This window comes from Lactuca sativa, chromosome 8 (genome assembly GCF_002870075.4).
Source record: "Lactuca sativa cultivar Salinas chromosome 8, Lsat_Salinas_v11, whole genome shotgun sequence".
NCBI classification, from domain to species: domain Eukaryota; kingdom Viridiplantae; phylum Streptophyta; class Magnoliopsida; order Asterales; family Asteraceae; genus Lactuca; species Lactuca sativa.
The window spans coordinates 26,124,833-26,152,487 of record NC_056630.2 but is presented as its reverse complement, the minus strand read 5'-3'; the positions used below and the strand labels follow the sequence as shown (position 1 = coordinate 26,152,487).

The following is a 27,655-nucleotide window of genomic DNA, read 5'->3' as shown; positions in this document are numbered from 1 at the left end:
GTAGTATTTGTCATGTGATTACTCACATTAGTCGAACTGTTGGTCCTTCATAATAATCTCAATTCGATTATGTTTCCATATAGAAATATATAAGTATGCGTTTCCAAATTGATATTGATATGATCTTGACTCGATAGCAATCCCTTAAACTCTGTGGATATGTTCACTACAATCCCTCACAAGCCTTTACTCGTCCACTGTAAATCAAGGTGTTTAAAAGGCTTATTGCACGTGCTTATTGCAATTGAGTATCCCAAAGAAAATAGAGGGCTAGTTACTTTTTATTTTATTATTTTAATTTTTAATTATTATATTTTTTTATTTTTAATGCATGGAGGACGATGCAAAGCTTAAAGTTAGGACAAGGGTCCTAAACATCAAAACCAATGATACAAGCTTAAAATGATTTTTTTTTGAAAATTTTATATTTTAGAAGAAGGCGTCATTATGGCTTTAAGCCATGCTCGATGACTTCTTAGATTTGGTGTTTTAGATTAAAAAAAATCCCTATTTACCAAGAGGTTTAGTTTTGAGAGCATCCTTTACTCCTCCAGGTCATCCTCGACTTTTTCACGGTTTGATAGTTTTGGTTAGTAACTCAATTAGACAGAAAGTATGTTCTAAAGCATATTCTACTTCTTGGATCCATACCCGATGGTTTGCTCATTAGTGCATTTTTTCAAAACATGAAATAAGGAAAAACATTTTTTATTTGGGAACGTTCTCTAATTCTCCATGCCATCCTTGATGGTTTCCTGAATCTTCACTTTTTTTTTGAAAGTTTAATAAGTAGATGACTCTTACTCAGTTTGATGATCATTCCAAACATATAATATCTATCAACTACAAAGGACTATGACAATCGTTGCACACCTTGAGGTCGATCTTATTATGAGCTAATAGATTGAGAGAAAATTTCCGAACGAGCAACAATACATTTGCAATGTCTCCCTTGTGAAACTCATCGGGAAATTAAAGTCTCACCTACAACTACAACAAAAGATTTGTAATGGATTTGTAACCATTAGGATGACTGTCCCAATCAACATCACTGTAGGCACACTACCATAAATAATATGTAAAAGGGAACAAAAGACTCTGAAACTAAGTGACATAAAGACATCTCAAAAATATAAGGAATAGCTCCATAGTGAACAATAGAAGGAGCAGTAAGAAACTTGATAATCACATTAACTACATAAGCTATAAGATAAACCAAACCACCGAATACGAATGAGTGATTGTAAGATAAACCAAATTACTGATAGTAGTACGATATAAGCATGAATCTAATTGCATAACACCATTAGTCGGGTAATATCAACCATATATCTTAAGAATCATATCAACGGTCCTATTGTCAGAAAAATATACACATTTAAAATGTCATATATGTATTTCTCTAAGACATAATATAACCCTTCTAAGATTGAGAAACCTCAATACCTATGAAGTAATGTCTAACCCCAAGTCTATAGCAAAATAATGAGACAAATCATGTTTCAAAGACTTAATACCATCATAGTCATTAATGATCATAATCATGTCATCTACATATAAGGATAATAGAATATGTCATGTGCCCATGCATCTAACAAACAACGTTAAACTGTGACTACTAGGAAGAAAACCAAGAGATGTAACCCTCATAGGTGTAGTGTTTGTTGGTAGTATTGGGGCGTGGGTTAGGATATTAATATAAATCAAATACTATAAAAATCAAACTATGGATAAAATAGTAATTTTAGATAAAATATATAATAAAATGAAAACATGTAACATCCAATTTCGGATGTTCTTGATTTCAAGATAGTGGACCGTAATTTGATCGAGCAAATGTCTTGGAATTCAAGGGAATAGAATTTAGAGCTTATTGGATGCTGATAATGTTGGTTAAGTGATTTAAGCCCTTGAATTGTGAGTTGAAGCCAAAGGGGTAAAATGGGAAAAGTAATGTTATGTACTTTTGTGTGTATTAATAAATTAATTTATGTATGATTTAAGCTAAAAGTAAGTGGTGAGAGTTGTGGGGCCTTTCAATAACTTTGCACTCATATAAGAATCAATGAAAATGGAGTTAGAAAGAAGAAGTTATGATTGTTTGAAGTTAAAGCTAAAAACCGAAAAATCAAGAATTTATCGGAAAGCGCGGAGGGCCCTTTAAAAGCGCGGGGCTCCCCCCACCCAGTGGGATACATATTTTTTTTAGGGTTTTTGGAGTATTTAAAGGCCATTAACCTTAAGGGTTCATCATTTCAGCCTCCACCTCCTCTAAAACACCTCTAATGAAACCCTATGTAACATCCCAAGTTTGTCATTTGAAGTCTCTGGGGATGGAAAGGTAAAGCCAGGAAGAGCCTAAGGGCTAAATTGTAATTTTGGGACCAGGAGGAGTACGTTGCGCATACATAAGGGTACACTGAGCGTACTAAGGCGCGCCCCAGTACGCTGGGCGTATACTTGTGTACGTTGGGCGTACTCATAAAGGATGAAAATCCTAATATCTCAGGTTGGGGGCTATATAAACATACTTATGGCTCATTTTCTCTCTTCCTTCTCAGCCTCCATCCTCCAAAAACGTCCCAAACCCTAGTTCTTGTGTGAGAGTGTGAGTTGGTGGGTATCTTGAGCTCTTGGAGGTGAATACATTGCACTAAGAAGTTGGAGAAGAAGATTGGCTTATAGATCTGAAGTTAGTTTGTGTCCTAGAAGCTCCAGAAGGTAAAAAAAAAACCTTCAAACTTTATGCTTGTATATCATTGATCTAGCCATTCTAGCATTTTGGAACCATTTTTAGTCCTAAAAGTTCCAAGATGATGTATGTTGTGGTTTGGACGAGTTGATCTGTCCTTCTAGACTCTTGATGGGGTGTTGAGTGATAAAAATGAGGTCCCATGCAAGTAGTATAAAGGTCTTAATAGATTAAGACCTTGGATTAAAAGCTTTCTGGACGTCCAAAGTGATAAAGTTCGAGACTTTATAAGTCCTAGGCACATTTGGTCAATGGATATGGAGTTTGGGCTTAAGTGCTTAAGTCATTAAGCACTTATTAAGGTTTTGGTGAAACCATGCGTACGCCCAACATAAGGTTCTATACGCCCAGCGTACTAAGTCAATGGCATGTTTTCTAGTCAAGGCGAGACTCGCGTACGCCCCACGTAGCTTTGGGGTATGCCCAACGTACATTTTTTGTGGACTTTTGGTGATTTGGCCTTGGGTTTGGGCTACTTTTTGGGCTAGTAAGGTTTAGGCCTTGCTGGACTTTCTGAGTAGATTGTGTTGGGGCAGTTTTAGTGATAATGGATCATGGGGTTAAGCCCAATAAGGAGGTTGGGCCCAATTTAGTAAATTGGGCCAATAATGGGCCTTGCATAAGGTCTATCAAGGTTATGGACTTGAAATTGGTCCTTGACCCAATATAAGGGAATGGACATGATGGATTGAGTGGACCCTCTTTGCCAAGTTTGTTATGTTGTATAATGACTTCGTATTTATTGTGTGATAGTTCGGGATTTCCAATGAGCTAGCGGTTCGGGAGTTCGTTTCTTCATATCAGATCAGCATTATGAGGTGATTTATCCTCACTATATCAACAGGGTCTAAGGCACCAAGGTTGGCCCTTTATCGGATTTGTATCCTGGTGTTGTTTGATATGTTTATTGATCTGATAGATCTGCATCCTGGTAGTTAGGATGGTATTATGTTAGTGACCTGGTTTAGGTCGGTATCCTGGTATATAGGACGATGCTATGTTAGGGACCTGGTTTAGGTCGGTACCCTGGTATATAGGATGATGCTATGTTAGTGACCGGTTAGGTCGGTATCCTGGTTAGGATGTTGCTTTGCTATATGATCTGTTAGATAGGTTTGTTGTCTATGGACTGTTATGTGATTATATGTTATATGTGCACATGGTTGTTTGATTGGGGTTTGGGTTGATGCGGGTCCTGCTTTGTGTTGTAGGCCAACATACCCAGGGCGGACCGAATAAACTGCAGGCCCATGAAGGCACCTAGTCAGGTCGAAGGCCCGATGAGCGGTCCGGATAGGCTGAAGGCCCCGAGAGGGCGGTCCAGATGTGCCGAGGCTCGGAGAGTGGGCCAGATAGACTGAAGGTCCGGTGCGGGCGTTCCAGTCATACTGTAGACTCAAATAGTGGATCAGGTGGACTGAAGGCCCGGTGCAGGCGGACCAGTCACACTCTAGACTCGAGATACATGGCTGTTTTGTATTGGTTTATATGATATGTTATGATTATGGTTATATGAGGTTGGTATTTTAGGGGTAACTCACTAAGCCTTCGAGCCTATATTTATCGATTATTGTTTAAGGTGCAGCGGAGGACTGCGGGAAGGCGAAGGTGTGACCGTACACTTCCTCGAATTATGACTATGATTTCTGGGAACTCTGATAGGAAACTATTTTGAAAACAAATTGTAATAACTTAATGGGTTTTAATTCGTTGAAAAAGTTTTAATGTGGTATGAATTTTAAGGATTTTACACCCTAGCCTCCATTAAAGTTTTTGGAACTCATCCTCTCCCCTAAATCCATTTTGGTACTCTCTTAATGTCCATTTGGTGTTTTCTTTTGGTGGTATAATGCTCTGGAAAAGGAAGAATAAAAATAAAGATTAGTCTTTGAAGCTATGGATTTGAAGTATTCAACCTCCATTCACCTTCTAGGCCTTTATAAGTTACAAAGTTCTAAGCTTTATTGTGTTTTATCTTTATATCTATAAATATATGGAATTTTTATTCCATTTTATTGAGTTTTGGTCCCATGGTGGTTTTTTCCATATATTTTGTAAAGTTCTTGAGCATTTGATTGATTTTTGGGATGATATATGGTCATTTGGTGGATTAGAGGGTGCATGCAAGAGCTATCTTTACTTTAATCATAAAAAAAAGATGGATCTTTGGCCATTTCTCAACTTAGAATTTTAGATCTTGGAAGTTTGTGGACTTATAATGGATAAAGTTGGAAACTTTATCCATTTAGACATCATGTTGATTCAAATATGAAAGTGGAAGACTTGGACTTATTAGATTAAGACAAGAAAGATGCATTATTGGGATCTTTGGGACTTAAAGTCCAAATCTTGGTTGTTTAAACCATGGGAATGGATAAAGTTGGAAACTTTATCCATTAAGTCACTTAGAATAATTAGATCTAAGATTTGTGCCTTTGGACTTAAAGGATTAAGTCCTTAAAAGCAAAGACTATTGAGCGGAGAAACCGTGACATGGAGGGTCGTTGGCCACGGTGCAGTGGACGAAAGGCCCCACGTCTAATTTTTTTTATCTTGGCCACGACGTGGTAATCCTTTGACCGTTGACTATTAACTTTTTAACCAGCTTGGATTTTGGTCAAACCTTGCTATGATTGAATGTTTGGCTAAGAAATGGTCTCGTTTTTAGCATTTAGCTTGGATTAGTTGTTTTGATGATAAGGTAGATGTTAAGCTTATGTTGAGTAGTTTAGGTGAGTTTTCTCACTATACTATGTAGGACACTAGGTGTCTTGATATGCTAGATTGTCTTTTTGACTTTTGCAAGAAAGACCATGGTTGGATCATGCCAGGAAAGACTGTAGTTGGGTTGTAGCAACGAAAGTGATTGTAAGACTATGGTTGGATCATAGCATTCACAACATGTGTCATTGTATGTATGTTTGTCTTTGTGACTTGCATGAAAGACCATGATTGGATCACGACAGGAAAGGCTGCAGCTAGGCTGTAGCAATGGAAGTAATTGTAAGATTATGGTTGGATCATAACATTCACATGGGTTGAAAATATACCCCTAGGATTGGGCCCATTGTATGTATGGTATGTGGTATCGTGGGAAACTCACTAAGCTTTGTGCTTACGGGTTTATATTTAAATTGATTTAGGTTTGTTGTATATTAAAGGAAGGGTGTGTCTTGATTTCATCACACCCATTAGAGATCTTCGCACTTAATAACTCTCATGTATATACTCTGATAAATGTTTTGAATCAATAGGTTTTTATTTAGATCTTTGAAGTTGTAACTAGAACAAATGCTTTTAATTTTAAATGAAAATTTTTGTTTAAATTTATTATGTTACAAGTTGGCATCAGAGCCTTAGTTTGAGGGATTATGGCGCACTTTACAATGTGTCTGAACTCAAACTGAGGACTATAGGATTTCATTTTACATAAACATTTTCTGAAAAAATTTTACAAAAAAATAAGGAAGTGATATGTGCAATCATTCGGAGCTCAAGTAAGTGATTCCCAAAATACCCTTACATGTTGATACATTATATGTGTTTGTAACATCCTGACTCCCAGGTATAAATTTTAAAGCCTATATATTCATAATTATAGACCTACTCGACGAGTTAGCTGCCCCAACTCGTCGTGTAGAAACTGATAAAGTCGCATGGATTCTAGAACCTACTCGATGAGTTGGAGGACCCAACTCGACGAGTTAGAGGACCCAACTCGACGAGTTGAAGCTGGACATGAAAACCCTAATTTTTAGGGTTTGCACCCTATTTAAAGGACCTTAAGTCCTCCCTCCAGCCTCCTTACCACCTTTCACGTCCAGGATCAAACCCTAATTGAGCTAACCTACTATTTGAGTGTGTGCGAGGCTAAAAGTGTGTGTTTGGTGCATTTGTTGAAGAGACTTGAAGGTTGAGAAGCTTGGAACAAGAAGGAACTTATAGATCCAGCATCTACTTCATTTTGGAATTCATTTGAAGGTAAAAAGTCATTACCTTGATCATTTTCTTGTTAGATCTCTTCATTCAAGAGTTTAGGGTCATTTCTAGCTTATTCTTGAGACATATCTAGTATTGAGCACATCTTGAAGTGAGGAGTTCAAATATGGACTCCTCTGGGCCCTCATGGACATAAAGACTCAAGCTTTATCAAGCTTTGGCCCTTTTCCATGCCCTAAACCTCTTCCTAAGACTAGTTTTGAGTGTTTTAGCTTCTTGAAGCCTTGCATGGACGTAAAGTTGGCAACTTTACGTGGTAACTACACCCTAGGAGGCTAGATCTATAGTTTGGAGCCTTGGTTTAGCTTAAGATCGTCTGAATGAGAAAAGGTTTGAAAGAACTCGACGAGTTGCATAGTCAACTCGACGAGTTGGACGAGGGTTTCCCGTTTTCTGGATTCTGAGTGAACTCGGCGAGTTAGTGAGATAACTCGACGAGTTGGTTAGGGTTTCCCCGATTTTCTGGACACTACATTGACTCGACGAGTTGTCTGGTAACTCAGCGAGTTGACTGGGGTTTTCACGATTTTTTGAGTTCCGAAGGAACTCGACGAGTCTGTAAGCTGAACTCGACGAGTTAGGTCAACATGGACTGTTGACCTTAACCGTTGACTTTGACTTTGACAAAGGGTTGACCAAGATTGACTTCTGAGGGTATCTTGGTGATTTGGGAATTTATGGAATTAGATCAATGGTGGTTGTAGGTGTTGGTGTTTGGAGTCGTGTTTTGGGAGTTTGATCTTTTCAGTTTTGTTTGACATTTTGAGGTGAGTTTTCTTCACTATACTGATAGGGTCGAAGGCACCAATGTCGGCCCTTTTGGATTGTTATCCTAGTTATCGCATGATGATATGCTTAGTGACATGTTAGGTCGGTATCCTGGTATATAGGATGTTGTTATCTTTAGTGACATGTTAAGTCGGTATCCTGGTTTATAGGATGATGCTATGATTAGTGATCTTTTAGATCGGTCTGACTGTTTGTATATGCTAGCATTTGTTATCTATGTGTTGATTGTATGCTTAGGGGTGGGTTGAGGTGGACCTGCTTTGTGTTGTAGGCCAACATACCTAGGGAAGCCGGGATAGACTGCAAGCCCAATGGGGCATACCAGTCAGGTAAAAGGCCCAGAGAACGGTCCAGACAGGCTGAAGGCCCGGTAGGGTGGACCAGACATGCTGGAGGTTTTGAGAGTGGGCCGGATAGACTAAAGGCCCGGTGAGGGCGGTCCAAGCATACTGCAGACTCTATATTCATGTTGTTTGTTATGATATGGTTATGGTTTGTATGGCATTGGTATTTTGGGGAAGTCACTAAGCTTCGGACTTACAGTTTTGGATTTTGTTTCAGGCACTTCAGATGATCTCGGGAAGGAGAAGGCTTGATCGTGCACTTCCTCGCATTTTATGATTTTGATTTATGGGATACTCTGATATGAAACTATTTTGAAAACATTTTGTAATAAATAATGGTTTTTGAATGCTTGAAAAAGTTTTAAATTTTCATGAATTTTATGGATGTTACAAGTTGGTATCAGAGCCTTAGTTTTAGTGAATTAGATGAACACTCGTATGAATCCAGTCTCAAACTAAGGAAAATGTTTTCAAAATGGTTTTCCAAATACTAAAGGAGGATGTAGAGTGTACGATCAGTCGGAGCTAGTAAGTAGACCCCAAAATACCATACGGATATTTGATAACAAAATATGTTTATTCATGTTGTGATGTATGTGGTAGCTTGGGGAACTCACTAAGCTTCATGCTTAAAATTGTTAATTTATGTGTTTTAGGTACTTCTAAGGACCATCAGAAGGCAAAGGTCTGATTGTACACACTCGCTAGGAGGATTGCTATTGGGACAGTTTGAGAAACTCTAACATTTTGTGATAATGGTTGTTTTGGATAATTATGTGTTTGATAACTTGGTTGTGAAACTTGTTTTTGGTAAATTTTAAAACGAAAATTTTGGTCTATTATTTGAGGTGTTACATGTTGAGGTTTTACTGCTATGTGTTGTAAACCAACAAAACCGATATAATTGGGTTGAGGTCAAGGACCAACAAAGCATGTATGCATGCTTGTATTGTATATGTATTTGTTTGTATTGTGGGGTATTTTCGGAAGCTCAGTAAGCTTTGACTTACAGTTTGGATTTTAATGTTTCAGGTACTTCTGATGAGCGGGGAAAAAAGAAGGCGTCATTATACACATCATCTCACAATTTATGTTGATTAATACTCTGATTCAATATTTCGTCTTATTATGATTTGTAAACAATGCTTTGGTAACTTGTGGATTTATGGATTTTTATTTTAAAGTGAAAAAATTTACTCTAATTTTTAGGACGTTACATTAATTAATCAATGGAAAAAATTAAATCTTGAATGTCAGCTGCTCGATCTAGTATATATTGATAAGTGCAAAAGAGTTGGACGATGATGGAGTAGTGGCGGACCTTAGTGGTGCCCCAGGGGTCCCAGGCCATTGCTCCGACGCCGGCACGTAGTGTAAAAAAAAAATTAATGTTTTTTCTATTGGGTGCACCAGCTTAAAACACGAGTGACATTACTAATATAGATTTATTTGGAAAAAAATTTAGTATCACCCCTACGAAAATGTTCTGCGTCTGCCACTGTGATGGAGTGAAATATACCTTGAGGATGTAAGTCCATAAATGTTGTTGATTAATCAATTAGTCCATTTTACTATATTTTTATGCCTTTTTAGTGTTTATGACTTTGATCTATCTACTTATACATGACACTCGCGATATATACGTTTAAATAATTCATTCATTCATTATTTTTTAACATCTCTTTTAGATCTTTTCGAATATAAGACTGATGATAACCAAGATTTGACCAACTATTCTAATCATAACCACTGTTATTGATTTTGATGTTTTTTATGTTAATCAGTACTCACTTATTTGCTTTAATCTCACATTGCAAACTTCTCGCTAGAACATTTTATATCCCATGTTGCACGTTTTTTTAGTTTGATTGTACTGAAAATAAATGATCTGGCTTATTTCATATCTTTATCATTTATATGTCACCTATAACATGCAGCCATAATACCTAAAACCAAAACTGTAAACTGTAAGCACAAAGCTCCTTCCCCTTCGATGAAGAGGTACCTAAAACCAAAACTGTAAACTGTAAGCACAAAGCTTAGTGAGTTTCCCCATAATACCTCATACCATGCAAGCATATAACATACAACATTCAGCTAAGAGTTACGGGCCTCGCCCACCCTCGGGAAGATACGGGCCCTGCCCACACTTTGCTAGCCGGGAGATACGGGCCCCGCCCACACTCGTGAAGATACGGCCCCTGTCCACACTTCGGTAGCCGGGAGATACAGGCCTCGCCCACACTCTACTATCTGGGAGATACGGGCCTAGCCCACACTCCACTCTCGGAGAGATACAGGCCTTGCCCACACTCAACCGCTAACTCATAATATACAAGTATCACACAGACAACAAGTATAGGCAACTCTATCATACTGGCACATATATCATACTTAACTAAACCAAGAGATACGGGCTCGACCCACACTCTAGTACTAACATCTCGTCTACACGGGTCGGCCTTGGTGCCTTAGACCCGTTCCTACTGGAAGGAAACTCACCTCGAAATAGCTGCTGGTCTGTATGGGAATTGACTGTCTGCTACTGCTGCTGCTCCGGAAATCCTCCAGCTATAATTCCCACCAAAACACTCAATCAAACACCGCTAACTGACCCTCGAGTAAATTGACCATTTTACCCTTGATCAAGTTAAAAGTCAAGGCCAAAGTCATCTTTCAGTTGACCCGACTCACCGAGTTGGCTCCCCAACTCGCCGATTCCTTATCCAATCAACTGTCCTGCACCCCGTTTCTACTCGTCGAGTTGGGCGCTGACTCGACGAGTTTTCCTTCTAAACCGATACCCAAGTCCTTCATCCTACTCGCCGAATTGTATGAACAACTCGCCGAGTTCATCTTCATCCGATGAAAAATTTATGCTGTGACTCGCCGAGTTGTATGAACAACTCGCCGAGTCTGATCTTGATCTAAGAAGATTGCCTTGAACTCGCCGAGTCAGGGCGTTGACTCGCCGAGTTCCTTCATGTGTGAGTTTGGCTACCAACTCACTGAGTCCACCCAAGACTCACTACTCAACTCGACACAACGAAAAGGGGACAAACTCGGAGACTCGCGACCAGACTCGTCGAGTCAGATGAGCGACTCGCCGAGTCTGCTTCATGCAAAAGCCATATACGCGATTTTGCTCGAATCCAGTCCATGCCATTCATAGATATGGGCTCCTAGGGCCTGGTTTACACGTAAAGTTTCGAACTTTACATGTAGATCATCACCAATAAAGGTTCTAGGGCTTAAAGTGCACCAAAAGGGGTAGATCTAGGGCTTGTTGTTGGGTTTTTAGCATTCTAACACTTCCTAAGTGTACATGCAACCCTAAATACCTTGGATCTATGTTTTCTCTATTATACATGCAAATAAGAACATCCAAGGTATTATCCTAATCTAGCATACAAAAACTATGAATGTAACAAGATAGAATACATACCTCTTGATGTAGCTTGATGTCTTTAAGCTTTAAGAGCTTAGCCCCAATAGTGTGGAAGCCTCAAGTGGAATCACAAATCACCAAGACACCTTGGAATACTTTAGAGAATATGATTACTTGGTTCTCTCTAGTGAAATTGGCTAGCCCTTCTTTAGTGTATCCACACTAGTGCCTATTTCACCAACCAAAGACATCTTTATATAGTATGGAGGATTAGGGTTAAACCCTAATACCCATGACCTTTCATTTCCTAGGATCCATGGGTTAAACACTCCATGGACTATCCATGAAAGCTTAGCCCAACCTAAATGAACTTGGCCCATTCCATATATATAAGAGTCCATATTTAATTAGTTCCTTTTGATCACTTAATTAATTATGAATTAATTCTTGATCAATACTAATTAAATAATATGATTCCATATTAATATATTAGAACTTATAACATATTAATATTAATCATAAACATACTATTCTCAAAAGATTATCCATATAAATTGTGTCGGTGAAGTGCAACCCAAATGGACCATGCCGGGTCGGGTCAAGTACATACCAAATATAGTTATGGACTTAGACATTAATCCAACAGTCTCCCACTTGGATAAGTCTAAAACTATTATTGCGTATGACTTCAAACCTAACTGGCAATCGTAGCTCTTAAAGCTGCTGTCGAACTCTGATCTTGTCAACGAACTTGTCCATTAGATAAGGGATCATATATTCCTCCATTCTAGATATCATATGGACTGAGACATGGATTATAATCATTCTCTCTGTCCATTTGTTGTTTCCCGATTTCCGATTTATGACGACTGACTAATTGAACAAATCAAATCAGTCCTGGCCCGGCCGAGCACTTCCATTTGTCATCATCAAATCATCGAGGGGCCCACAGATATCGCTTTTATCCCGAAGGTAAAAGGAACGGATAAACTTCGACTCATATGGCTTGTTCTACTACTTGTTGAATCATACACAAAGGCACGTTTTATAGCACCGAGTTACCAAATGCGTTTTCGTGCAATCAATGTACTATCAACTCATAGTAACAACTCATATCTCTAGGTTTGAAGAATATAAGATATTATCGTCTCATGATCACTCGTGATAAAATCCATGAAGTGATTCCAATGAGCGCGGGTTGAATCCAATACTCAGAACTTATGAGCACTCATGAGTGTTGTAGCCCTTTGTCTAACACCTTAGACCTCTACAAGCCAACCCATGACAGTCTTAATTCATATCTACTTCCAACATATGACCGACTGTGGATGTTTGAATAACTTAGTCATTCAGGAAGAATAACCCAGTTTATTCGGGAAGTCAAAACATGCAAAATAAAACACAATAATAATTGAATCCAATATGGTATCAACCCTTTGAACATAAATAAAACACCTTTTATTTATCACCATATGATTACACATTATTCATTGTATACTGTTTCAGCTATCAACTTTATTCTTGAATTTAAAACAATAGTTGTCCCATGCTCCAAGCATGTACACTATGTTTTCTTAAACACTAGTCATGCCACACACCAAGTATGCATACTATGTTTGTCTATGATCTTTACTTTGTGAACTAGATCAATTGAACATAGCTTCAATGATTCTCTTTTCACACTCCCAAATCCTTACTGCAAATGCAAGAATTCCAAATTCATGCCATTTACTGAAATCTGTTAGATTCTAAACTTACATGCATTGAACCTCTTGTAATGATTATGCACAAAGTCAGAAGGACTTGACAACAACCATTACAGACCATTCCAAAGGAGATCAGCTCCTTGGGAACATCCTTCTTGCATTAAGTTTCCTAATCTTAAACAGATTGAAAAATTCTAACTTTGAAACATTTCCAGATTCCATTTTGACTATCACTTTTGAACAAGAGTTGCCTCCTTACAGATTATGTCAATATGGTCCTTCCAGAATTATCACTATACTTCCAATTGTCCTTGAGTAAACAATCTTTGGTAAACCTTAGATTGTCCTCGACAATTGTTTAATCCTTTTAGTCATATCCAGTTCTAAACCTTTTCCCTTCTTAATGCCCCAGGCATTTGGAAAATTTTAGAACGGATGATTATAGCACATGTAATCGATCCTATATCCGAAGCATATGGGACACGATTCATGATGTCTTACATAAAGACTAAACTAGTCTTTTGCTATAATATTTCCATTTCTATTTGCCAAGTTCTCATATTTCAGATTATGAAAAGGGATGCCGTAATCATAATCGAATTTTAGAACGCAAATAATGGACCCATATACAAAATTTCCTTATGTTGAGCCATTCCAACATGAAATTCATATATATCCTTGACTAAATGATTAAAACCTCACGATCTAAGCTTATAGATTTGAGATGAAGTATAATTTCCTCTCCCTTAATTATAGCAAAACAACTCTTTCCCAATTGAAACTTTTGTTTTCTATAATTAACATTGCTAACTTGCAATACTTATCATAATTATCATGCTCCCACTAACATGATGATTATTAGCATAACACTTATGCTCCCACTAGCTTTGACATGTACTCAGAAATCAGCTGGACTTCTAGAAATCAATACTTCATTGACTTTCTTACCAAAGTTCAGATTTCTGATGCTAGATTGTTTTGATAAAGTTGTATCAAAATCATACACCTTCCCTTAGATAGCACACTTGTGAGTCTAAACAATTATGAAGAGGTATGCCGTAATCATAATGGTTAGACCTTTTTGCCACTTCTCACAAGTCCAGGTTAGTGTGCCGGTTAACCACACGCGCTCCACTAACGACTTTGAGAATGCAAATATCACAATTGCTATCTAGATAAAATCTACTTAGTGAAAGTGTTTCCTCACCATCATTTTCATGAATCGGAGAGAAACCTTATGACACTTAGATTTATATGGTGTATGAGTTCCTACCCATATGAATTTGTCAAAACCATAATCACAAGACAAAGATAATGACAAATCCAAACTCATATGGACCGAACTCAATCTTAACTTCTTGCCACCTGGCAGCTCAAGGGCCTGCCATTGCTTCCAAGTTGTTGTGCAACAAATTGAGAACTCTAAGAACTCATATGCAAAACCAACTTTAACTGGAATGGGCACAGAATATGTCAACACAATAGATTATAAACCTCAAATTGTGTGCTAGAGAAGAACTTTAGGTTTTATTCTTGATTATTTCTTGAGACTTTCAAGACCTTTAAGACTCCCACTGTCCTCTTGACATATAAGACTCCCTTGTCAAACATCCAAGAGATAGTGCGGATTCTAATCAAGAAAAACACTTTACCCAATTGGCCTAAGTTGGTCTTTGTTTTATCCAAAACATCACAACTTACCAATTTCAAATGTACAAGAGTAGAAAACTTTTACTCTTACATTTGACAAGTGTTTTAAACCTTCTTTAAGACATGTCACTCAAATGACAATCTTGGAGTATGACTCTAAGACTTGTATTGGAACGAAGTATGACTCATCTTCTTGATTTAACCATTTCAACAATTCAAGTTCCTCTTCTTAGTCATAAGAATGCACTAAGATTTCCTTAGAGAACTAATTGTGATATGGTTTCTTAATCATTAAGATGATCACAAAACTGATACTAAAGTACTCTCCCATCTTTTCAGATTTGAGAAACTTTTATCCTTCTGCCTTATTTGATTCTTCTTATTCGCTCTGCCTTACATTGGAACCTTTTTTCCAATGTCTCAGAGTTACACTTAAGCTTGTAAGTATAATCATATTTACTGAGCTTTAGTAAACTATAACGAATAGTCTTATCAATCTTTTGTGGTGGACTTAATCAGTGCACAAGAATGTGTACTCGATCCCTTAGTCCTTTACTTGACTCACACATCCATGTGGCCGAGTAATTAGTCTTAATTTTTCCAAAACTTGAAAGTCTCATTCATCATGCTATACAACTTGCATGATTCCAAGTTTCGGTCCAATTGAAACTTGGGTGATGAGAATCTTTCCTTATTTGGTAAATTTAGACATTACCACAAATGAAAGAATCAATTTCATATTTCCACTCTTGCTATTAATGGAATCATAAAAGCAACAATTTTTCCTCAAATGCCATTGTAAGGATATTTTAAAATAAATAAAATCAAAAATTTTCCTTTTATTTTAAAACTTTGCGGAAAAACTTATCCTTACAATCCATATGAAAACTTGTTGTTATCTATTCCTAAGCAATATCTCATAACTCCTAAGAAGTAGCTCAAGAATCCGATCTTCAAACTACGCGATAGAAATCCATCTACGCCATCAGATTCAGCATATTCTTTCTTTAAGTTTCTTCACTTTTCTTTCATTCTTAAAACATCACCATGTGACCCAGTCACATCATGTATCAAGAATCTCAGAATAGAAACTTAACAGAGTTAGATAGTGGACTTTACCTGAAGTAGAGTCAAACTTATTGACTTTAACATCCTTAGGTAAATTTGGCAGCTTCGCAACCAATGCCCTTTCTTTGGCAATATAAACATATGGACCCTTTGATAAAGACACACAGGACTATCACAGACTTAGCTTTTCTCTTTACCATTTGGTCAACCGAATTGACTATGGCCGATCCCTTTCCATTGGGAAGAGAATGCTTTACTGGATTTCCTGTGTCACTATTGTCAATGTCCATCAAGTATTAAGGAAGTTGATCTTAACAAATAGATAAGATCATTAAGGGTCTTGACATAGTCTGTTTCATAGGTGTCCCAAAGGAACTCACTATGTGACTTAGAAAGTGATTGAACCACCAACTTTCTCAAGACTTTGACACCCAACTCTCCCGGCTTGTCAATATGTGACTACATCTCCAAGATGTGCTCACACCTAGACCTTGCCTTGCCAATAGGGCCTGAGTGACCATAAACTTTTCAAGAACTTGTGGGTTGGGGAGAATAATTGGAGGAGGTGAAAGAAGTATGATTTCCAAAGGACATCATCTTCATTTAGGAAACCTTGTTTCACTAGATTTGGGAAGATCATAGGTGTCTATTACAGACATCTTTTGGGAGATATTCAAGATAGTTGATTTAAAGTCCTTAATATGACACCCAATATGAAATATTAAGGCTAGGACCCAACAAACTATTTTATAACTTAGAAGAGGTATGCCGTAATCCAAGCTATAAAATATTTGAAGGTAGGTGAATGACGATTCACCAATTTCCACCAAGATAAACGAAATGAATTATTAGGTTTTAATTGGTTTTGAAACTCCTAGATCTTTGAGATTCATTGAACTTTTCAAAGGCATGTTTCAATCTCGAGTGTGCCCTTCAGGTTTTGTGACTGGGATGCCGAGGATCACAAAACAAGGTGTGAAGTAACCATGCAAATCACTTGGTACCCTTAATAAATTACCCCTCAATCGATGTGCCGGTTAACCACACACGCTCCATCGATACTATGATAAATATTAAGTCACCCTTTACCTACCTTGTTAAGTCCAAGTTAGTGTGCCGGTTAACCACACACGCTCCACTAACGACTTAGACAAAGTGTAAAGTGTAATTTCATGGATTAGCACCTTATTCACATTTTTCCTAAGTAACTAAGATTGGGTATTATTAAGAGTTTAGTTACTTAGTATTTTTCATTAATACTTTTAATGAAGGGAGAATTCTAGTCCTGTCAAACCCGTTCGGCTAACGACCCTCCACCAGTCAAGCAAGCGGTGGGTGAGAGTGGACACCCATTAAGTTGCCATTTTATAGGCAACAACCTTATACCCACCTTATAGACCGGCTTCGTGAATGAGGCGTACTAGCGGTAAGACTGACTTTACTCTTATACATATATATATATATATATATATATATTATTAACTTATAATATTATAAAGTATAAGGGTTGAATTTTAACTTTTAAAATTCTAAGGGCTAACTTGGAATTAAAGTATTCATAAGTGAAAACTTTACAAATTCCAAAACTTGAGGGCAAGTTTTGAAACTATTCAAAACTAATTAATTCCATAACTTATGTGTTTAAAGTAGTTTTAATCCAAAAACTCTTCAAGTTCCATAACTTGAGGACAAGTTATGGAAGACTTTAAACTAATAAAAGAATTAACTTTTCTTTATTTTATAACTTATGGAATTAATTAAGGTTACACCTTTTTTTTTATTTTATTTTATTTTATTAAATGAAGAGACTCTTGGTCCTCCATAACTTGAGGACAAGTTATGGAGTCATAAAACCATTTAATTAGAACTAGACTCTTCATTTTTGTAACCTTTGCCAATTTTTATGAGTTTTATGATTCTTAAATGTGACTTTTCATATAACTTGAGGACAAGTTACAAAAACACATTTTAGAATCAATTCTTAGATTAATTTGGATTAAAACCAACTATCACATAATTTTATTCATTAATCTAAATTCACTCATAAAACAAAGTAACACAAAAAACTTTTGGTGATCCATAACTTATTCTTAAGTTATGGAATCCTTTAAAACATTAACACCAAATTTTTTGTAACTCCATAAAACTTTGAATCAATTTTTTTTTAAAACCTTTTCATATCCATAACTTATGGAGGTTTCAAAAAATAAAACTCTTTAGATCAAACTTTTAAAACTAATAAAATAATCATATTATTTTATCTTTTATTAAATTTGACCTAATTCAACTCATAAAGCAAATTATTCAAATTTTACAAATAATTAGTTTTTCACAAGAACAAGTAATTATCTTAAAATTTGACGAACTTCATGTTTTTTTTTCTTTTTTTTTTTCAACTTTGAAAATAAAATATTTGCATCAATATAACAGAAAACAACCCGTGGCTCTGATACCACTGTTGGGTTTTTAGCATTCTAACACTTCCTAAGTGTACATGCAACCCTAAATACCTTGGATCTATGTTTTCTCTATTATACATGCAAATAAGAACATCCAAGGTATTATCCTAATCTAGCATACAAAAACTATGAATGTAACAAGATAGAATACATACCTCTTGATGTAGCTTGATGTCTTTAAGCTTTAAGAGCTTAGCCCCAATAGTGTGGAAGCCTCAAGTGGAATCACAAATCACCAAGACACCTTGGAATACTTTAGAGAATATGATTACTTGGTTCTCTCTAGTGAAATTGGCTAGCCCTTCTTTAGTGTATCCACACTAGTGCCTATTTCACCAACCAAAGACATCTTTATATAGTATGGAGGATTAGGGTTAAACCCTAATACCCATGACCTTTCATTTCCTAGGATCCATGGGTTAAACACTCCATGGACTATCCATGAAAGCTTAGCCCAACCTAAATGAACTTGGCCCATTCCATATATATAAGAGTCCATATTTAATTAGTTCCTTTTGATCACTTAATTAATTATGAATTAATTCTTGATCAATACTAATTAAATAATATGATTCCATATTAATATATTAGAACTTATAACATATTAATATTAATCATAAACATACTATTCTCAAAAGATTATCCATATAAATTGTGTCGGTGAAGTGCAACCCAAATGGACCATGCCGGGTCGGGTCAAGTACATACCAAATATAGTTATGGACTTAGACATTAATCCAACACTTGTGTGCAATATGACTCCATAAAAGCAGTAGATCCAAGCTCTAGGGACTGAATGGGGTCTAGATCTAAAGGCTAACAACTTGAATCAACCAACAATGCACAACCAAGCTTGGGACATGGTTCAAGAAGGACTTTAATGGAGTAATAAGCATAAAAACAGAGGGAGAACGAGTTATACCTCAAAGAAATTACTGAGAAAAAACAGAGATGCTTGGCTTCCTTCCCTTCCTCTTGATCTACTCCTCTTCCTTCTCAAAATCTTCAAGGAAACCCACTAATAAGCCTCAAACTCACAAGAACAAGGGCTAGAACGTATGGAGGGCTTCTAAGGGTGAAGGGGGCGGAGTTGGGGCGCAAATAGTCGTTTAAATAGGGTGCAAACCTGGAACGACCCAAAAATCACGACTAAAAATTTCTTTTAAAACATTACTAAAATCATATTTATAAAAACCGTATCATAAGTCATAACATAATTTCTCGAGTATTAAATCAAAACATAACATCATTATCAGAGTCAAACGTTCCCAGACTAACTGACTATGGTGTGTGCATTGCAATCTTCCCAAGCTCCTCTTTTGAAAACCGAGTACCTGAAACCAAAACTGAAAACCGTAAGCACGAAGCTTAGTGAGCTCCCCCAATCTACCACATACCACACAATAACATATAAAGCACATACTGGGCCTTGCCCACTGCATCGGACCGAAGTCCGGGCTAACTGGGGCCTTGCCCCCTACATCGGACCGAAGTCCGAAGCTGACTAGGACCTTGTCCCCTACATCGGACCGAAGTCCGAAGCTGACTGGGACCTTGTCCCCTACATCGGACCGAAGTCCGAAGCTGACTGAACATAGCATGAACATATCCACTAGCATGAACACACATATACTACATCGGGCCGTAGCCCGGCTCACATAACACATAAATCCTGTCTGAGCCACGAAGGCATCAAACATGCTAACTACTGCATCGGACCGAAGTCCAGAAACTACGGCTAACTGAACGGGCCAGCATTGTGGCCTTAGACCCGTTCCTACTGGAAGGAAACTCACCTGAGATTGCTGAACTGATGCTGCTAATCCTTTGACTGCTACTTGACCTCCGACTCCAAACAGCTGCTCCACTAGCTCCTCGAGCTACCAATGCCAAGATAACACTTAGTCCAACTGACCTCCCAAAAGGTCAACTAGGTCAACTCTAGTCAAGGTCAAAATCCTGGTCAAAGTCAACCTTCCAGGTCAACCCTACTCGCCGAGTCCACCTAATAACTCGCCGAGTTCATATGCTCAGGGTCCTTCTATTCGCGACTCGACTCGCCGAGTCAGTCCATGACTCGCCGAGTCAACTATTCCCGAGTCCTGACCTGTCCAACTCGCTGAGTCTCCACCCGACTCACTGATTCGAGTTTCAACTCGAAGGGTTTGGGGTTTTCACGACCCGACTCGCCGAGTCCAAGAATAGACTCGCCGAGCCCAAGGCAATCATCAACCAACTCGTCAAGTTGTTCTTCCAACTCGCCGAGTTCATGCCTAACTTCATCCGACTCGACGAGCTGTTCATCCCACTCGTCGAGTTCCTCCTCATCTTCAAGCTACTCGCCGAGTCCACTCGAAGGACTCACCGAGTCTATCCAGTCCTTAATCCATGCAGTGGCTTTTCGAGCCAAACAGGGCTTCCAACTCATAGATCCATACTTCTAAGGCCTATCCCCCACGTAAAGTGGCAAACTTTACGTGTAGATCAAGAGATCTAGGCTAAAAACACATTCAAACTAGGGTTTATGGCAAACATACTTCTTCAACATACCAAGGGCTGATACTTTAGGGGATTCTAAACCAAAACAAGCATGGATCTGAGGTAGCAACCTCAGATCTAGACCTCTAACTCGAAATGGTTACTTATCATGCCAAAAATGTCCAAAACTCACACATAAGAATAGATCTAGGTGCAAAGGGAGTCCAAGCAACAGCTTATTACCTCCAATTGGTCTGAAATGTCTTCTCAATCCCGAATCTACAGTCCCTTCTTGCACCTCCAAGGCCTTTCTTCCTTCTCCAAGCTTTAGTGCACTCTTCAAGGCAAGATCTAGCTCAAAAACGGATATGGTGGCTAGGGTTTGGTGTTACGGGGTAGAGAGGCAGTAAAGGAACCCTAGGGAGGAGAATGAGACGTTTAAATAGGCTCCAAGTCCGGATTTAGGGTTTTCCTTGCTTAGGCCTGACTTGCTGAGTCAGTCGCTTACACCTTAACCCGGATCCCGCTCGGACTCGCCGAGTCCCTCCTTGGACTCGCCGAGTCTCCCCTTAAAATTTGGGGTTTTCTTTCCTTTCTTGGCTTTCCAAAATTTGGGTGTTACAAAACCCGTGGAAATTAGGGTTTCATCAGACAGCGCGGACTCGTCGAGTCGCCATCTTAACCGCGTCCCAAGTCTCGTCTCTACTCGGCGAGTCGGGCCTCTAACTCGCCGAGTCCCAGGCCAATAATACAAAATACTCAGATAAATCTTACATACCAGGAACCAGGTGCTACAAAATTCCTCTTCCAAGCTCCAATCTCCTCAACAATGAAGTCTCACATGAAAATTAGGGTTTCTGGAACTCTCAGGGGGATTAGGAGGCTGGGAGAAGGACATAAAGTCCTTTAAATAGGGTGCAACCCTCGGGATTAGGGTTTTCTTTCTTCAACACCAACTCGTCGAGTCCAAGCCGCCGACTCGGCGAGTTGGCCACTTAAATCGCGACAGAATCCCGCTCTGACTCGGCGAGGAAGCAGACCTACTCGTCGAGTCACTTTCCTAAATTTACACTTTGCACCCTCCAACTTCTTGCTTCTGAACTTGGGATGTTACATTTTTACTTTGAATATGTAATGTAGTTGTCATTTCTTACAGATGCAAAGGTGGTTGGGAAGTTATCTCCAATGATGATTAAAAAATTGTTTCTCTTCACAAGTATTAGGAGACATCTTAATCATCTATTTGGAATTATAATTTTCGTGGTTGAGTTTACCTTATTTTTTCGGTTTTGGACTTCAGGGACATCAAGTTGTAAATTTGGTTCTTATTTGAGATTTTTTATAACGTTTTGTGTCCCAAAGTAATATAGTACTATCACAAAAAAAAAGATAAAGAAAAAAAAGAAATTTAAAAGATATTAAGAGCAGTAAAGTCATCTTACTTGGCCCATGGACCAACATAATTGCAAACACCAACAATCATGTACCAAAATTATAATTTACTCTATTTGATTTTGATAAATTTGCAGTTGGTTGTATGTTGGTCCACATGAGACTAGAGGTTCTTTTTCAATCGACTTCTCTATTTATTTGTGTTTCTGTCTTTGTTGTTTATGATTTAGTTTGGTAGATCTGAAAGAAAATATTTGTGTTTCTGTCTTTGTTGTTTATGATTTAGTTTGGTAGATCTGAAAGAAAATACAGTATATGTCAAATTCTTAATAATCATGATAATTAAAATCTAGGTTAATTAGTACTTTTCAAAGGTTACAAGATAGGTTTCGATTAATGATTAATTTATTTCCTGTTTATATTGAAAATGGTGAAGAAAGATGGTTTACTGTTATTTAGAGATAACACTAAACAAAACTTTTATTTTCTACAGAAAAGTTCAGGATTTACGGTTTTGTAGGCGTTGAGGTTTTTATATGGAATCAAGATGATTTTGTTTGGTAGAAGGTTTGATTGGCTTTCAACTAAGTTCATGAATAGCTTGATTATTTTTTAATAATGTACTTTATCTTTGAAAATTTTATTCAAATATTATTAATTTAGGACTTATATATTGTTTTACTTTTTATGACATTGTACGATGAAAAATTCGAACAATTATAACATTGTAGTTTTATTTTTTAGGTACTAGATGACCCTTTGTGGGCCGTACTAAGCACGGCTTTAAAAACATACCATATATATATATATATATATATATATATATATATATATATATATATATATATATATATATATATATATATATATATATATATATATATATATATATATATATATATATATATATATATATCCACAAGATTGAGATTTTACCTATAAATGCTTTTGTATTTTGCAAGATTATAAACCTCACCTATCTGAAATAATTATAATTTGAAACATATATATTTTTTTACATGCTACATGAAATTTGGAACATATTTTTAAGCTTAAAGCAATATATGAATCACTTTTCATTCAAATGTCGTCTAATCACATTCGCTAATTTGAAACCTATATTATTGTTATCACTTTAACAAAATATAATTAATATTTATGACTTAATTTCAAAATTGACTAAATGTGAAAACTACATAAATAGGAATCAAAACTATTATTTAAAATTTACAATAATTTAACGACCATGTGACGACACAAAAATAATAGTCAACATATTAAAAAACAAATGTCCCAGAAAAATACATATAACAAAACTACCTAGGATATAAAATGCAATACTCGTATTTGTATAGAATAATATAAAATACAATACTCATATAAACGGTCGACAAGTAGCAATTTGTATAAAGAAACAGTCAACGTGTGTGTATCGTGTGTGCATTAATATATATGGCAAATGACCATATAAAATGTGAGTAAGAGGTAAAATAGATCATTAAAGGCTCAAAGCCCTCTCTTTCTCAGTGAAGATGACTATGATTGGCAACCTGATAAGATCTGGTAGAAGGCAGCTTCACACAATCATCTCTAAAGAAATCATTAAACCCTCTTCCCCGACCCCTTCACACCTCAAAACTCACAATCTCTCGTTCATCGATCAAGCCACCATAAGCACGTTTGTCCCGTTTGTTACATTCTACCCTAACACAGGAATTTATCCAAGTTCCCATGATAAAACACTTGACCTGAAGAAGTCGCTATCTCAAACATTAACCAAGTACTACCCTTTTGCTGGTAGGTTCGCCAAGTTAGCACCATCCTTTGTAGATTGCAACGACCAAGGAGCTGAGTTTCTTGAAGCTTCCATTGATAGCTCGCTCTCTGATTTCCTTAAAACCTCGCAGCATCAAGATCTGGACCAATTCTTTCCACATGGTCTCGTAAATCAAAGATCCAATCGTCCAGATGATGATGATCTTCAAAGCAACGGAGTGATCCCGCTGGCTGTTCAGGTCAACCATTTTGAATGTGGAGGAGTAGCGGTGGCTATGTCGTTGTCCCACAAGATAGCAGATGGAAACAGTTTTGTTCATTTTTTAAGCGACTGGGCTAAAACGACACAATTGTTATCATCGAGAGAGCAGAAACATGGACTTCCCGACGACCCCCACTTTATTCCTTATGAATACATGAATCTAAATTATAATGGGTTTACACTTGGATCCGATGAATGTGTTACAAAGAGTTTCATTTTCCCTAAAGCAAAGATAAACGAGCTTAAACTCAAAGTCAAAGCCATGACCGCAGAAGCTGGACAACCCATCACAGACCCTACTCGCATTGAAGTTTTGAACTGGCTGCTTTATAATTCTGCAGTGACAGCAGCCACCAAAAATAATTCAGGGTGTTTCAAACCCACCGGTGTTGGTCAACTAACAAACATGAGAAGCAGATTTATGGAGAAGTTGCCTGAAAAGAGCATCGGAAATTACTTCATGATAATGGATACTCTAACACACAACGAAAGTGAACTGAAGCCGGAGTCCTTCTTCAGCGAGCTCCGGAAGCAAAAGAAGATGTTCCAAGGCATAAGAGATATCCAAACCGCGTTTGATATTCTTTCGGGAATTACTGTAAAAGAAGGTCAAAGAAGATTTGATAGTGTTTATCTTTCTACAAGCTTGTGTGGGTATTCTACATATGAGATTGATTTTGGGTGGGGAAAGCCTGTAAAAGCAACCATGGCCGGAGATCTAAGGAAGAATAGCTTTATTATGATGGATGCTCCAGACGGAGATGGCATTGAAGTACTCGTGTGTTTGGGAAAGCAAGATTTGGCCGTTGTTCAAAGTGATCCTGAGCTTCTTGCCTTTTCTAATTAGTTTTCTTATGTGTGAAGTTTTACATGAGTGCATGAATTCCAAATCTAAGTAGCTAATTAAGTTCTTTGTTCATACATGCATGTTTCATATCGTAATGACTCAAAACAGTGTACGTTGTAACTTTTTTATCAATAAGATCTTTTGATTTCCTTTCTATTTTTTTTTTTTTTTTATTAATATATAATAAGCTAGGTAGTTATTAATTTATCATGTTGCTTTGAATGGAAGAAGACTTTTTTTATGTGTTCGTGAAAGCTATTATGTGATTAATAAATACCTTATTATAAAGATTTTGTGATGGAAGAAGACTTTTGTGCGCCTTGATTATATCCCTGAAGCAACATGTTCTTATTAATCAACGGCTGTATAAAAGAAAAACAATAAGTTATTGTTATACTGATTGTGCCCCATAATGCAAAGTATCTTATAACATGAAAGTTATACTTTATGTTAGCTGTATTTTATAATAGGATATTAGCGAAAATGACCATTATAAATATTAAATAAAGTATAAATAAAGTGATAATACGAAGTGACCAACTACTTTAACTTATAAAAAAAAGATCATCATGTTTTATGATAGGTTATTTTAACTTAAAACTACGAATTAGATATGATATCAATGCTTTAATTTTAAAAAGGTTTATTGCAAATAAGGAAAAAAATACAAATTATATATACGTTTAATTTAGTATGGAATACATTGTTCCTAAGACAGTGATTGTTATGTAAAATACAAAAGAAAAAAAAAGATAAAATACATTAATTTTACAATATAATATCGTTATTTTTGTAAATATCCATTTTCTAATTCTTCTAAAATACAAAAAACAAGTCAACGAACATTTATTCAATAGTGAAGTAGCAAAAACAATTAAGATAGACATGAACCGGTCCACATTTTAGAACCTCTCTCTCTTTCTCTCTCTCTCTCAATATATATATATATATATATATATATATATATATATATATATATATATATATATATATATATATATATATATATATATATATATATAGCTGTCATGTATGTAATATTAGGTATAGAACTAGGGGTGTTGATCGGGTAAAATTTTCGGGTTTCGGGTAATTCGGGTCGGGTAATTCGGGTTTTTCATGTTAAGAAAATTACCCGTTACCCGACCCAAATTAAATTCGGGTAATTCGGGTTTGGGTAATTCGGGTAATGGGTCGGGTTCGGGTAATTCGGGTATTACCCGATTTTTTTTTTTTTGAATAGATTTTATTGGCATCTAAAAATAAATTCAATGAAAAAAATATGTCATGATCTAACTTTGAACATTGAGATTTTTTAGTCAATTTAATCTAATCTAATAGAATAAAAAAATAGTTTAATATTTACACTAGATTTATTATACATTGTTTTAGATGAAAGATTTGTAAACTAAAATACTAGAAATAAGCCAAAATCGAATGACAAAGAAAAATATACACAAATGCATTTTGATTAAATAATAACAACCAAAGTCAACCATTTAAATTACTTGATATTAATGTATATGCATGTATTTTGCATTTACCAAAAAACTCAGGTTTTAAATCTAGAAAACATAGATAACCATTACATATTATAAAAATAATAACATGTCATGTTCAAAAAGACATTCATAAATATACTTGTTCTTCTTGCAACTACTCGTTCTTCTTGCACCTTCACTACTTCATCTTGCTCAATTCTATATAAAAAAAAGTCAAATAGTGTTAGTATTAAAAGGAAAAGATATTAAATTTACAGTCATTAAAATAATCAACGATAAACATTTACCTTTGTCAATTTTTTGATTTTCTTCCCAATCTTTTTCATAATCGATTGTGTCACTTATGCTACCCCGAATCCAATCTTGTGTACAAATTAAACTTTCAACAATCTTAGGAGTCAAAGAACTCCTAAACGGATCCAAAACCCTCCCACTAGTGCTAAAAACGGATTCCGAAGCCACGGTTGAGACGGGAATGGCGAACACATCTCTTGCCATCAATGATAGAATCGGGAATCTTGGACTATTCACTTTCCACCAATCTAGAATACTAAACATTTCTGAGTCGTCTTCAACACTCTCTTGCAAATACTTTTCTAACTCCCCAATTGATTCAACTATGTTCGTCTTCATCTTTTCTCTTAGTTTATTTCTCAAAGGGGGATTAGGTGCCATAAACTCCGGGTTTTGGCGTTTCCCTAGTATCGATGATGAAGTGGTAGACTCGGCGGTACTTGAAGTAGAACTTGGAGAATGAATTCTAATATAATCATTATATAATTCATACATAGAATCCATGATATATTTCTTTTTGGCCTCCACCCCCTTTTCTCCATAACGATCCTCAAGTAGTATAACCAAATACTTTACTTTGTTCCTTGGATCAAGAATCAAAGCAAAGTAGAGCAATAAATTCATTTTTTCTATGTCGCCAAAATACTTATCAAACTTTATTTTCATGGCCAATGCAATATCACAAAGACTAGAATCGGAAATAGCATCATCCAAGAGCGTACGAATGGAATATATATCTTCAATGCATGTGTTTGATGTCACATAAAGTGTCCCAGAAATCCTCAATGTAACATCATGAAAAGGTTTTAAAAAATGACATACATTCCTAACCCTTTCCCAATCGCTTGATGAAGGAATTGACAAACCCGCCTTTTCAATTTCACACCGAAAATCAAATTCCTCAAGATCATATCTCTCAAAAGTTTTTTCGTAAGCTTGGGCAATTTCC

At 36.6% G+C, this 27,655-nt stretch overlaps 1 protein-coding gene across 1 annotated transcript; it reads left to right on the top strand.

Annotated features, from left to right (window-relative positions):
- The first annotated feature begins 23,495 nt into the window (after window positions 1-23,495).
- On the top strand, window positions 23,496-25,066 carry LOC111877243 (acylsugar acyltransferase 3). Its single transcript, XM_023873769.3, has one exon. It carries the CDS (start codon window positions 23,558-23,560, stop codon window positions 24,908-24,910), a length of 1,353 nt encoding a protein of 450 aa, XP_023729537.1. The 5' UTR covers window positions 23,496-23,557; the 3' UTR covers window positions 24,911-25,066.
- The last annotated feature ends 2,589 nt before the right edge of the window (window positions 25,067-27,655 follow it).

Bases quoted from the DNA above. Each gene is read 5' to 3' on its own strand.
- LOC111877243 (XM_023873769.3), top strand. From the start codon at position 23,558: ATGACTATGATTGGCAACCTGATAAGATCTGGTAGAAGGCAGCTTCAC.